The sequence below is a fragment of the Pantherophis guttatus genome, chromosome 1, assembly GCF_059756535.1.
Source record: "Pantherophis guttatus breed Tessera chromosome 1, ASM5975653v1, whole genome shotgun sequence".
Classification (NCBI taxonomy): domain Eukaryota; kingdom Metazoa; phylum Chordata; class Lepidosauria; order Squamata; family Colubridae; genus Pantherophis; species Pantherophis guttatus.
Genome location: NC_142063.1, coordinates 107,909,712 through 107,924,599, shown reverse-complemented (window position 1 = coordinate 107,924,599; position 14,888 = coordinate 107,909,712). Strand labels below are relative to the sequence as shown.

The window sequence follows — 14,888 nt, the reverse complement described above, 5'->3', positions numbered from 1 at the left end:
GGGCCTTGTTTTTCCTTGCAGATGTTTTGATTCTCATCCAAGAAGCTTCTTCAGTTCTTCTTCTTCAGAACTGAAAAAGCTTCTTGGATGAGAAGCGAAATTTCTTCAAGGAAAAACAAATTCCAGTTGCCTTTTGAAAAAGTACCTTTGGGAAAACCATGACCTGGTTGACTGAGAATCTCCATAGACATTTTTTTTTACTTTGTGTTGTCCTTTTGCCTTTTCTCACAACGTACAGAGATAGTTCTTGTTTATGTTGCTGGTGATGGTCTCTTGCTCATTCAGTCATCTGGTAATTGTCACATGAAGATCCACTTTCCACTTTCTGATTGGTTCCTTTTATTTGTTCCGTTGGTTTGTCTAATTAAGCCTTACTAGGCTGTCAAGATTCCAACCATCATTTTCTCACCTCTCTTGGTTCATGACCATCATCTTTTCAGCTTTTCTCCAACATTGGTGTGTTCAGTGTATTTCAAACTTTTTACTTATTGTTCAGCTTAAAAATGCTGAACATAACCATCTGCCATAGTAATTATACATTGCCATAGTATTAATTGGCTTACCTATGTTGACAACGAAATCAAAGTTTATGGTTTAATATATGATATGAATCAGTTCTAATTTATTTTATAAGCTAGGGTTATATAAACTTGTGGATTAATATAATAGTGAATCTTGTATCATCTTCCACATTAGCTCTTACTTCCCATGCATGCCAAATTTGGCCCAAGTGAATTTTTTAAAATAAGAAAAAGTCCCTAAACAAATTTAATACAACATAGACAAAGACCATGTTTCATTACTTTAAAAACACTTAGTCTGTATACATAAGAATAAAGGGACACATATCTAAAAGATATGTATCCATTTATTCTTATGTATGCAGACATATCTAAAAGATATACAGACATATATCTAAATTTTACCAAGAGGCAGAAAAATTCTTCACACAGATTCTTGAACGATAGGTACAGATACTGTGTCTAATTCACACCTGCACCTGCATCTACTCCCAAAGGCAAGGAAGTCTTCAGCATAAATCCAAAAGAAAGTACAGGCATTCTGATGCCTGTTGTTGCATAAATGCAACTTTGACTTCAGTGGCCATCTTCCTGTGTCTTTCTATGCCATGAAGAAATAAAACATGTGAAGGCTATTGAAGGGATATAAAGCTAAAAAAAAAAAAAAGAGCTTATCCTGGTCCCTTCTTTTGCATATATTTGCATACTTTGAAGAATGCTGTTAAAGGCGCAGAAGAAATACCAAATGAATGGTTGTGGCTATGAATTGCAGCTAAATTGGACAGAGTGTGCACTTAGAGAACACCCAGTTTCTGCCCTGGCAAAATTGAATGTTCATTGTTTATATGACGTCTGCCAATTTTCCATGAGTTGCATACCAGTAAGGTTATTCAGGACTTCATTCTCTGGTTTATCATACTAAATGCTAATTATAATTATAGACTATAATGGTTAAGACACACCTTAACTAGAAATTCTACCCATTAATATGAGTTTAGAGCAGAAAATGCAAGAGTGCAAATCGTCAGATCCACATATTCAAGGAAAGCCCCCCCCCCCCATTTTTTTCATCTGCCATTGTACAAGAACTTGGCAAGCTGGGTAAATAAGGTGGGAATAATATTTTCTATTTGTTCTGTTAATTATAGATAAAAATCCTGAATCTGATCCTCCTTTTTCTTCTTTTCCACAGCGGTTACAAAGTGAGCTACCATTCACCACTGAACAGCTGGAGGCTGTTTTTGACAGTCTGGTGCAAGACAATAATGGTTACCTCACCCCAGTAGAATTCAGTGTAGGCCTAGGTAAGAGAAGAAGGAGAGTTTGGAAGGTGATCATCACTACATGTGGAACAATGACAGCTGCTCCTATTGAAGGCAAACAGTAGACAGGAAATCCATATTTCTGTTCTCAGACAGCTGAGAGCTGAGAATGGAACCATACTGAGAACTGAGTCTACTGTAGCAGGCAAGGCAGTGATATATGGAGAACTGAAAATATTGCTCTACTATGAAGCAAAGAGGTAGGAATGGATAGACGAGGAGTAGATCCAAGCTGGTGAACTATTTGTCTTTGCCATTTTACTGTTTAGTAAAACAAACATCGCTTACAAATGTTGGTGAACCTTCAGGAATTGTTTTGCCCCATGTCTATTCCGCAAACAAGTTTCTCAGAGTAGTGAACATCTGGAAGCCACACCAAGCTTCATGTTTGCAGAACAGAGTATGGAATGTACTTCCTCTTATTGTGAGTCATGTTGGGATGAGGTTTCCTTGCAACAACCTGCTGTCCTATTAAAAAGTCTTCCAACACTTCCCATTTACTGCTAAAATACCAAGCAAGCATGAATCCCCCATGCGGGCAAAGTAGATACTGTAAAAAAGATCCATTTGGTATGAGCTGGTTTTGAAGGAGGGGAGGTTACTACCTTACGCTGATTATAAGAAGCCAAGTTCCTCTGTTTAAGAAGACAACTAAAGTCAACAGTTCTAAGACTTTGCTGAGAAGCAGGCTGATCAAAGTGAACAGACCTAGGAAATTGGGTAGGAAAGCAGTGAGAGATTCTGATTTGATGAACTAGAATAGAGACATGATATGGTATATTTTGTCCAAAGGGTAAATATCTTGTTGTTCCAAGGGTAAACAGTTCAGGTATTTGACCAAGGCTACACATTTAGGAGGCAGTAATCACAATATAGGTAGTCCTCAACTTACGACCATAATTGAGGCCAAAATTTATGTTGCTAAGTCAGAAGTTTGTTAAGTGAGTTTTGCCCCGTTTTATGACTTTTCTTGCCACCTTTGTTAAGTGAATCACTGCAGTTGTTACATTAGTAACACGGTTGTTAAGTGAATCGGGTTTCCCCATTGATTTTTCTTGCCAGAGGGTCGCAAAAAGGTGATCACATGACCCCGGGACATTGCGACCGTCATAAATGTGAGTCAGTTGTTAAGCATCTGAATGTAAATCAAGTGAGCATGGGGATGCTGCAATGGTCAACAAGTCAGTTTTTTTAGTGTCATATCTTTGAACAGTCACTAAGCAAACTGTTGTAAATTGAGAACTACCTGTATAGAATATTGCTAGTACTGGCCTAATCCCAGAATAGTTAATGGTTGACTCTCTATCAAGGAATCAGAACTGCTGTATTAAAAAACTATCAGCTGCAAGCAACCAGAGCCACTGATAGATAGCTAAAGCAAGTAACTTTATTGTTTTCTACCTACATTACAAGAATCTCCCCAGACTGTTTGCCTTCCCTTGGGAACAACCACATAAGGTTTCATGAATCTTGGGGGTGGAAGGTTTATGCTTTTTGCAGTTGTGCAAGGATTCTAAACTAACTGGCAGTTTCCCAACAAAAACTCTGAAATCAAGTGTTTGCTAAGCCAATAATAATAAGGGGAATGTCATAGTCAGCCTATCACAAATGAGAAAGCCAGTCAGACAAATCGCTCTTATTAAAATACTGGGGTAGGGTGCGGCATCCCTGTGCTCTGTCTCCTGAGCTAAGCAAGACAATCCAGAGAGAGAGAGAGAGAAGTAATAGAAGAAAGCAATATGCACTCTCTGATAGCAACTTCCATATTTTGGCACTAATTCGCATATAACAGTTATGGCAGATATAACACTATGCTATAATAACTGTTTGTTTTTGCCTTCGTATTATGTGCAAATCAGGTCAGCAAATCATTTAACAAACTATAGTTTTTAAAAATTTGAGTTATTAATATGTGTATGGAGTCCAAATAATAATAATAATAAAATGCAGGATTCAACCGTAGTCTGTGTTTGGGCTGCCAGCAGTAGTGGGATTCTGTCCCAGGAAGCCATGTTGGCTTCCCTCACCACGATGCACTAGAAAATTAGAAAGCTTTTCTCTGTAGCCTAGGGCAGGGCAGGAAGTCAGTGCACTGCATAGGGAAGTGAAGCTGTCCCAACTTTGTTCCTTCATACAACATGTCCCTGCACTGACTTCCCTGGCTAGACGAAAAGCCTTCTCTCTAACTGGTGTGTGTGTGAGAGAGAGGGAGAGGGAGAGGGAGAGGGGAAGTGGTGCACTGTTTAGAGAAACAAAATGGCTTGTGACCTTCTCATCCAGCTTTCCTGTTGACTTTCTCAGGAAGCTGGCAGGGATGATTGCAAATGGTGATCACATGAGGTTGCTAACAGCCCAGATTGCAATTGCATGACTGCAGGGGCTGTGTAATGGCTGTGACTGTGAACACCAGTGTTAAGTATCTTCACTCAGTGCCATCTTAATTTCCAACAGTCGCTGAATGAACAGCCATTCAGTAAGTGGAAGACTACCTGTATGGAATAGCAGAGAATATTTTTAAGACCATGAAGCTGCCCTCCTAGTATGATTGACTGTAGTTTCTAGAATTTTCAGCTAGCATGGTGAAAGGTCTGGATGGCTGGGGAGACTGAGGTTTATACTCAAACATACTTATGAGTACTAAATGAGGGAAAGGTGATAAGCAGAATTGCCTTCATTGCCATAGAGTAACCACAGTTCACTGCATAAATTATGTGGGTGGGCTAAGGATGGCCAGTCCTATTGTTCTTAGGACAACCCACATAGCTAGTGTGATTTAGAAAGTCACTTTCTAAGTTAAGATGGGGTTATGGATTTGCTATTTCACAAAGGGTCTCTAATTTTGCTTCCCCAATTAATTATGTAGGTCCTGATACTGCAGTCTGGGACTTTGTCTTGAAGTTGGTAACTTCAGTGGGCTTCCAGTCAGTATTGTACTTCTCCCTCTTTACAAACCAGATCAAAAGAAGTGGGCTGCAAGGTGATCTCGTGTTCTTTCACTTATTTTCATAGGAAAGTTCATAGGAAACGAACTACACCAGAACTCTGAAAATGCCAGTCACGAGGAGACCTTTGAGTCTAGCTGGTCAGAGGAATTGGACCAGACAGATGAAGGGGAGAAACAGTTTTGCTCTGTGCTGGAGCAGTTTGAAGCATCCCAGGTCTTTGAAGAGTAAGATGGAACTCTCCAATCTGTCTTTTTCCATTAGAGTATGATTATGATAATTGTTCCATTCAACAGCCTCATGTTCAAAAAAGGTGCCTTGAATTTTGTTTGGCAGACTCTTCGCTATATAATTAGTGAGCTATATCTAATGCCTTTAATCTGTAGAATAGGGGTGAAGACCCTCTGGCTCTCCAGCTGCTGCTGAATTACAGCTCCTAGTATCTCTTACCAGTGGTCACATTGACTAGAACTGAGGGCTATAGTAAATCAGGTGGGCTATGGGTTTCTTATGCCCATGGGAGAATGTTACTAACTCTTCTGCTTTTCTGTTGCTAGGCCAATAAGGGCTAATGCATGATTCTGTGACAACAAGTCTAAGTGCTATTGTTCTAATAAAGCCTCCCCATAATGGCCATAAGACATGTTAGTGAAGGAAGAAGAGCAAAAATCAGCATAAGAGTTAACCAAAACTATTTTGAAGGCGGAAATGCGCAAACCTAATGTCCAGAAAAAGCTCAGACTTTTAAGATGTATGTCTTTCCTCTTGTGTTCTGCTTGTTCTTATCATAAGGAAGTATGTGTAGGAGTAAAACTTAAGGTTGTGTTTTTAAAAGCATTTTGCTAGAATCTTCATTTCTTTTACTCCAGTCAGGGTGAAGTTCAAGAGCTTTGGGTTCGAATCCGAAAAGAGGCACCAGAACTCCTAGCCAGTTTTGAAGAGTTTCTTTTCCATATTTCCTCATACATCAAGGAACTGCACCATGAGAAAGAATCCATGGAACTGGTATTAAAACGGTAAGCAATTCCCAGAATGTCTTAATGCTTCTTTTATTAAGATGAAGATTGGGACATTGGTTTCCCATGGACCATCAACAGGGTCTAGCAGAAAGTGGGAATCTAAAGGAAAGACTACGTTGTGCAAGTATGATAGTCCCTAAAGTTTTAATTAGAAGGCAAAAAATCTGTAAAATATTGTTGATGATAAAATACTCATGCACAACATGGAGGCATAGTTGAAGTAAAATATGGGGCTTAATTTTGATGCCAAGATTAGCCAACTGTTTGTGAATAAAACAAAATAGATAAAATGTCAGTAATTTAAATCAGTCATTGTGTCAATTTATTATAAAACACGATTAATCTAATCTTTTATTTTATAGTCATTTAATACACTTTGCCCTTTGACAAATGAGTCTTACTGGAATAATTTTTCCAAGGCCTAGTTACAGTTGCTAAAGATTGCAGATAGGATTGTAAAACTTACAGCAAACATTCACTGTCCAGAAACAACATATTAAGTCTATTATAAAGAATCCTGAGTTTTTCTTTTTAGGAATTTTTCTTTTTATGGGCAGCAACTATTTAAACATTCTGATATTTTTGTAGGGCTATGAGAGTATGTGAAAAGTGACAGGGTGTATGATGTGGTGAAGTGGAATGTATTTATTTTGCTTTAAAGAAAAGATTTTCCCCGTTCTCTAACTTTGTTTTCATTTTTTGTTTATTTTACCCAACCAATGTTTTTCAGACTTGGCAACTTTAATATGTGTGAACTTCAGCTACCAGAATTCTCCAGCCAACATTGTTGCCAAGTTTGAAAAACAACGGTATACACTTTTTCCATATCTCCTTCTTCCTGTTCTATTCTTTTAGAAGAGAGACTGACCATGACCGAGAAATCGGGTGTCTCTATGAGGAAATGGAGCAACAAATTAAAGCTGAAAGGGAGAGGCTGGTCCAGCAGGTAAACTCCTGATCTGCATGCAATCCTAGTCCTTGACTACTCCTATGATGTTTGGCAAGTGCTGGGAATTATTTTATGGAGGAAGAAAAATAAAAAAAGGAACATCTGTTCCTCTGCTTTTTTTTTTTTCAGGCATCAACAAGGCTTGAGAAAAACAACATGTTTCAGAAAGAGTTGCAGAACAAAGAGCAAGAATTTGAGAAAATTCTTTACCGGCAGAAAAAGGTGACCAAGGCCTGCTTCTCATCCTTTCATGATTACAACCAAAGTTATCATTCAGTAAAGGGGTAACAATCTTTACTATAAACTATCCTTGCCCAATCTAGTGTTCCCTAAATATACTGGATTATGATTTCCAGAATCCTTGGTAAATGTTTGGAGGATGTGGAATAGAGAAAGGCTGCTACAAGTATTTGTTGATTTCATCAAGAGAAACTCATGGTTTAAAATAAGCTTTTGTATATGCACAAGTGATGCAAAGATGCATTGGAAAGTACCGTATTTTTCAGAGTATAAGACGCACTGGAGTATAAGACGCAGCTTAGTTCTTGGGGAGGAAAATAAGAAAAAAAAATCTGCCTACCAGGTATTCATTTGGCTAGCGTCCTTAGTCTGGTCAGCTTCAGCACATTAATTTGCTGTTTTTTTTATCCCCTGCTTTGGGGATAAAAAACAGCTTCTAAAGCACAACTGATCTTCAGAGAGAGAAGCAATGAGAAAAACAGGCAAACCACGGAGATCGCTTCACTCACTAGCGCCTCATTAGGGCTGAAAAAAAACTTCACAGCTGAGAGTCGGAGGGAGCAGGCAAAGCTGTAGCGCCTCGTTAGGGCTGAAAAAAAGCTTCAAAAAAGCTACATTCGGAGTATAAGACACACCCAAATTTTCAGCCTCTTTTAGGAGGAAAAAAAGTGCATCTTATACTCGGAAAAATATGGTACATCTTGTCTGGCTGGCAGTATTTTTTGGAGAACTAGAACTGGATTAGGGTACAAAAGGTTATTGTACAAATTGCAAATTAATATATAGACCCATTGGGAAAGGAAGAAGTAAAATGCTTTCTGTTCCATTTATTATTTCATCATTCTTGGTCCATTTGGTTCCAATAAGTACCAGTGTTACCATCTGTAGGCTTTCTATTGTCCTTTCATTGCCATGTTACCTCAAGATATGATTGAAAGATATGATATGAAACCTTTGTGTTATTTTTACAGTCTTTGGTTTGTGACTTGTACAAAGCATTAAAAATGTTGTGGTCCTTCAGAGATGAATGGACATGCCTATGAGTTTGACAATGTGAAATCCTTGCTGCTACATTAATACTAGTATTGCAGGAATAAATATCTTGTTTGCAAAGTCAGGATGCGTGCATGGACGGAAACATTTCTATCTGTTTGGAAACTGTCATGGATGAGATCAGAGTGGACAAAGCCACGTTCTATTTAAGGAAAGATATAAGTTTAAAATGCCCATTTGAAGAGGAATGTAGCCTAGCCTGCCACCTGTGTTAAGAAATTTATATCTTATGGTGTGGCAAGCAAATAATTTTCACAAGGAGTCCTTTCATTTGGGGTGGATATGTCTATGATTACGTCTAACCATACCTGATTGGTTTATGTAACAGCTGTCTGGTTGAGAGCCAATTGCATAATATTGATACAGCAAACTTCATAAAATTCCTGACGTAGGAATCCATGACTGTAGGCCAAGTTTCTTCTGAAATCTTATCTTAATCTGCAAGGCCTGGCCCAACTGCTTTTGAATAGTATCTGCTATCTTCCTTTAACCTCCAGGCCCATGGCTTTGGCAGGGTTTCAACTCCTTTCATATTTCACTCTGGGCTGGTACATTAATCACCACCAAAGTAAGAAGGACTGTATTTATTCATGTCACAATTGTATGGTGGTTATTCTTGGAGGAATGCAATTGAGAATTGGGAAACGGAGTTTGTTTGGATAATTATTCTATCCATATTGTCGTAGGTGATTTAAATTAATTTAAAAAAATAAAAAAACATACCCCTAGGATAAAACATTAACAATATTAGATATTGTTCTTATTGCAATCCTAGATTTCATTCAGACTTCTTGGTTCTCCAACTATATTTATTTTGTTTTGTAAATGTCTGTATTTAGTTGGAACATCAGTTACACTGCCAGCACTCTGAGCAGCTAGAAATGCGTATACAAAATGAGAGATTACAAATTCTGAGTGAAAATCTCCTGGATCAGCTGGAAAGGACCAAATGGGAGCTGGAAGTAGCCCAAAGTCGGTTGCAAGAATTGCAGAAAGAAGCCCAAGTAGAGCAGGAACAGAAAAACAGGTATGACCAGCGGTAACGGCAGGATGTAGAATGGCATCACGAAGTTAGAATGGAAATATTAGAAAATCAACGCTGTTGTATGTGACTGTTGCACATTGATAACTCTTTAAGGTTGAATATTTTCTGATATTTCATTTCCCTTACTCAACTGCAATCTTTATAAATCTCAAGTACACAGAAGGCATAGTACCTTTCCTTTCCTTGAGATAAACTAATGATGGAAGTCTTTTTCCAATTATGTTTTTCTAGCAACTTCATGGAGGAATTAGCTTGGATAACAAACACCCCAGCATTTAAATATAAGGCCTTCTTTTGTCAAAACCTACAGGGCATGACAGTCCTGGAACAAAACGAATATTATCATTATCTCCACAGAAATCAATCCCTTTAATATTTAGAAAAATATGTCATTTGAGAATCATGTTGCTAGTCAAGTAACCAGTTACTGTATATGTTATCAAGTGGTAAATAATTTATTTGCTAGTACTTAATTGACCAAAACCTGTTTTCCATGGTAAACAGAGGTAAGAGAATGGCCTTGTCCTCTGTGCAACAATTTCATCCAGTTTTCACTGATACGGTCTGCTTCAAACACATGGAGCATTAAATCCCAAATGCCTACATCAGAGTTGAAGTAGAAACGTATTTGGAGAGTCAAAGCTGGTGATTGTTGAGAAACAATAACTACCCAGTATCCATAGACACAATGTTTTAGATGAGATGAATGTATCAAAAATAAAGCTACCTAAAAAGCTGTTTTGGTGTGCTCACATACAGGTAGTCCTTGACTTACAACGACAATTGGGACCAGAATTTCATTGCTAAGCAAGGCAGTTAAGAGAGTAGTGCCCAATTTTATGACCTTTTTTGGCTACATCTGTTAACCAAATCACTGCAGTTATTAAGTGAATCACACGGTTGTTAACCAAATCTGGCTTCCCTCATTGACTTTGCTTGTTGGTAGTTGGCTGGGAAGGTCATGAATGATGGTCATATGTCTGGGATGCTGCAATGGTTGTACGTGTGAGGACGGTCATAAGTCACTTTTTTCAATGCCCTTTATAATGTTGAACAGTTGCTAAATGAATGTTGTATGCCGAGGACTCCCTGTATGTCACTTGATCTGTATCCTTAGGGCCAAACTATACCTTGTGTATACATGCAACCATTGGAGGAAAAAAAGTGCAGGTAAGAAGGACATATGAATGTCCTTTGAGAAAAGGCAGATAAGTAAATATCCTTGTCTATAAACCTGTGATAACAATAGGCCATTAACAAGTAGTCCAAGTTCATATCATGTACTTAGCCATTGTTCGTTTTAACCATGTTCAGTAAACCAAAATGTGTGGGTTCACACCGCATATGAAACCATAAACGTGCAAGCTTGCAAATTACCATCACTTGATTCATACCTAGAATTAAGCCAAAAACACACAAGCAACATTATGCCATTGTGCAGCTGCAAACAAGTAGGGGAGACCTAGTTAGTGTTAATTTACTTAGACCATCCTCCATATACAGTTACCGGTAGCAGGCATAATACTGCTACGTTTTAGCCAATATTAATGTTTGCAAAAGAATAAAATACAGATTTACGCATATGAAATCTTTTTTTCCTTGCTTCTATCCCAGAGATATATTTCAAGCTTCTAAGAATATGCAGAAAGAAAAACAAAGCCTTTTGCGTCAGTTGGAGCTCCTCAGGTAAGAAAGATATCTGAAAAAGAGTGGTTGGAAGAGTGAGTGTCTGTTCAGTTACTTGGAAAATACTTGAATACAGCAGTACAGAAAGTGGACCTCTTTGGGGCAGCTGTCTCCAACCTTTCTGGTTTTATGGACTAGCGGGGGAGGAGGCAGAGGTGATGGTTTTGCTCAAGTGGCGGGTGAGTGTGCATGTGTGCAAAGCTCTATTTGCGTGAGCAGCAGGCACGTGTGCTGGCCACTTGTACAAATGGAGCTATGTACGCAAATGGAGCTACGTGCACATGTGTGCTCCTCCGCTGTGTCCACGGCCTGGTTCTGAACAGACCAGTAGTGAGCCATAGCCCAAGGGTTGGGAACTTCTGCTCTGGGGAATAGCAATAGCACTTAGACTTATATACCACTTTACAGTGCTTTACAGCCCTCTCTAAGCAGTTTACAGAGTCAGCATATTGCCCCCAACAATCTGGGTCCTCATTTTACCGACCTTGGAAGGATGGAAGGCTGAGTCAATCTTCAGCCGGTGAGAATCGAACTGCTAAACTGCAGGCAGCCGGCAGCCAGCAGAAGTAGCCTTCAGTACTGCATTTTAACCACTGTGCCACCAGAGCTCCTAGATATGTTACATGATGGTAGAAGATTAAAAGAAAGATTAAAAAAGAGGAAGGGAAATGGACTTTTGCAATTGGAGGCTTGTGATTGAATTACAGGGGGGGGGGCAGGGGGAAACAGAAAGTGTCTCTTCCTCTACCTGGGACTAATTCTTCCAGGATGTTTGTGATGTCCCTCTCTTGTATCCCTTGGAGATACAATTCCATGGAAAGGAACAATATGCATTTAACTTATAGTTAAGAGAAAACAGTTCTTTAAGTGTTGGGAGGCCTACAGGGGAATTAGCTGTTAAGAGTTATTGGCCTCATTTACAGACAACAATGGCTTAAGATTTATTTTGATCATGGTATATGGAAGAAACAGAATGATGTCATGCAGACGAACAGAATAGTCTTGACTATTTTTTTCTCCTTAATTTATTTTACGGTGGAGCGCCCAGTATAAGCTATTTTGTATTCAGAATAATAATAATACAATGTGTTAGGTTATTAATAATTTACTTTGTATAATTAAATATTTGGATGGTCTAATATTAGTTGGATCGTTGCCAAAATGGGAAAATTGAACTCAGAAACTCCTTGACTAGTTGACATTGGGTTGGACTCAGATGATAGCTACCTTATACAAGTAACTGCTCTTCAGAATTTATTAAATGCAATCTAGGTGCCAAAGAAATTATTTTCTTTGTGATCATACAAAAAAATAGTTTCTTACTTTCCTTGCCCTCTCTGTCTGTTAAGGCTGTATTCGTACAACAAATTGATTCACAATTATCTTGCTATTAAAGCTCAGTGTAATTATTTTATAGTTCACTGCATTATGCAAATTCAGAACATTTGATTAATCATATAAATCATTGATAAGTAAACCATTGGTAAACAGGTAAGACAAACAGAGTGATTGACCATAGTACCTTTAATGATTATCAGTGGTTATGAAATTTCTACAATCTGGTACCTTCGAAATGTGACCAGAAATTATGGGAGCTGTAGTACATCATAGCAGTAGGGAAGTCAGATCATTTCTGCACTAGTGACTTGCAGCCTTTCAGAGCTATGCAACAATCATTTTGCCAAAGTAACAGTAATCTGAACAGGGTTTATATTACTTTAGGAATGACTAGGCAATACTATGACTACATTATACATCATTAGCATGGAAATTATTTAAGTTTGGATATGGGGAAAAGGCAAACGTGAACACTGTAGCCATAACACTTGCGTTTGTCTTGCTTGCCTCTGGAGCAGAGAGATGAACAAAAATCTGCGAGATGAGAGAGACACAGTTGAAGCTAAGAAGATGGTCAGTCTGAAAAAGAACATTTTAATCCCGAGCCACCACTCCTTTGCCTGCTGTTGTTGCTGCCATCACTTGGGGACATTTCGTTTACCTGCTGGGGGATACTAACAGAAACACAGAGTTTAATTATTCTTTTTTTGTAAGGATGTTTCTTTTCTAAGTCTAAATGAAGCGAGGACTGCATTTTTGCAAACCCGTGTCATTGCAACAACAACAAAAAAAATCAGCATAGCTTGCCTATTTCTGATTGTACAGGAAAGACTCTTTAAGCAGATGTTCTTTGGACCGGAAAGCATGGAGAAATGTTTGCACTTTTTGAGCTCTTTGCACTAAAGGTAAAATACACATTAACTGAATCTATAGAAAATTGAATTTTCCTCATGCAGTTTAAAGAAAAAGTCTTCTCTTTTCCTCTATTGTCACTGTTTCTAATAACTTGGGAACTTTTACCTGCAAGCCCCATGTCTTACTTTACAACAGTTAGCACTTTGTACCAGCTCTTTTGCCATATTTATTCATGATTTTTTTCACAGTTTTCACAGTTGTGTAGCTTTATTAAAGCCTGAAGGATTTGTGCATGACCCTTTCTGTTCCTTACCTAGGTCTGCTGCTCCCGTAATGGACTACCCCCCCCTTTTATTTTCTATAACGGCATGTGTGTACATAGGCACACAGACATGCACATACACTTGTATACCTTTGTCTCAGAGGAATGAGACGTATATATTCATCTCATGAAGTATATTCCCCAGTAGATTCCACAGTACAGATATAGCCCAAATATGAGGTATAAATGGAGCATGAACCAAAGAAGACTCATGGGCTTCCAATGAAAAGTATTCTTGCTGTTTCATAAATGAAGACATGAAAGAACAATGAAGAAGAGAAAAAAGGTGATTAACATCTGTGGTCGGTTTTGTTGCGCAATGATAAACAGTACTTTGAGGTGTGTTTTTTTTAAAAAAAATAACAACCTTGGAGATATATTGAAGCTGCTAAGTAAAATTTTGTACAGAGCAAGAGAGGGATCACAGTGGCTTGCTTTACAAATCTAGATTAATGTGTGTTATTTGACAGAATATTTCACTATTTATCTCTGTGATTAATTGGTGTGTGGAAGTATCTCCAGGTGAATAATTGATGAGGATACATATTACCATTCCATTGTAAATAGTAAAAGGTGTCTTTTTTGTTTCGGTAATATTTTCATGTAATTATAATTACCCAGGGAAATAACTATTGCACATTGTTCCCCAAATCCTGTGATGTGTTAAACTGGAGCATGTACAGATACAAAGATTAATAAAATCGTGTAAATAGAAGTTTCAGTAAATATGAATATAAAATGAACGATGTGAAGTCTTATTTTGCACACTCTGCATCTTTACATACTGATCAAGTTGTAAAAGGTTCTGCTGGAAAAATCCAGAGAGGATGACCATCAATGTTAAGTCTTGGAGGTATTGTACTTGCCATAGTGTTCCTCATCTCTTCCTTCTAAGTCCTCCAAAGTGAATCCAGAGGCTGTATTTTTCTTTTTTTGTTGTTGTTTATTCCTACTCTGTGAGTCCAAGTCACATAAAATAAAGATCTATTTGTCAAGAAAAGTAGAATGTTCCATCCACATCTTTAGACCAATGGTGCAGATAGGCGTAGGTTACAATGTGACTGGGATTACTATTACTAAGCAATGTGGTCATAAAGTACAATGTCACATGACCATTTTGCTTAGCGGTGGCAATCCTGGAAGTCCCAGTTGCTGTTGTAGCCTCAGGGTGCAAAGTTGTTAAGTGGTAAGAAGCGGGAGTCCCAGTGGGTGGACACTAGGGAGCATGGTTGGGGTCACAGGGGGCTGGTGGAGGCCTTGGTTGGGTTGGGAGAGGTTATGGAAAGAGGGTTATCTGAAGCCACAGGAGGCCAAGAGTGCTGTAGGCAGGTCCCTGGGATCTTGTCCTCTAGTGGACTCTTTGGAAGAAAAAACAGTGGCAGCAACTTACTGTGGCAACTTGCAACCTTATCTACTGGTTTTCCCATTGACTTTGCTTGTGGGAAGCTGGCAGGGAAAGTCACAAATGGTGATAATGTGACATGGGTTGCTGTGACATTGTAATCACAAACTGGACACTCAAGCACCCAATTCATAATCATATGACTGAAGGGATGCTACAGAGTCTGGTCCAATTTTTCAGCATCACCATAACTT

General features: G+C 38.5%; 1 protein-coding gene across 2 annotated transcripts in view; it reads left to right on the top strand.

The window, feature by feature from the left end:
• The window catches only part of CRACR2B (calcium release activated channel regulator 2B), a 29,138-nt gene extending 15,103 nt beyond the window's left edge, over positions 1 to 14,035 (top strand). For both annotated transcript variants that reach the window (XM_034416822.3, XM_087880535.1), the window contains 8 exons: positions 1,714 to 1,825; positions 4,853 to 5,012; positions 5,655 to 5,801; positions 6,660 to 6,750; positions 6,883 to 6,975; positions 8,886 to 9,073; positions 10,706 to 10,777; positions 12,634 to 14,035. In XM_034416822.3, coding sequence (XP_034272713.2) covers positions 1,714 to 1,825; positions 4,853 to 5,012; positions 5,655 to 5,801; positions 6,660 to 6,750; positions 6,883 to 6,975; positions 8,886 to 9,073; positions 10,706 to 10,777; positions 12,634 to 12,793 — 1,023 coding nt within the window. In that variant the 3' untranslated portion in view covers positions 12,794 to 14,035. The remainder of the gene's footprint in view (positions 1 to 1,713; positions 1,826 to 4,852; positions 5,013 to 5,654; positions 5,802 to 6,659; positions 6,751 to 6,882; positions 6,976 to 8,885; positions 9,074 to 10,705; positions 10,778 to 12,633) is intronic.
• The last annotated feature ends 853 nt before the right edge of the window (positions 14,036 to 14,888 follow it).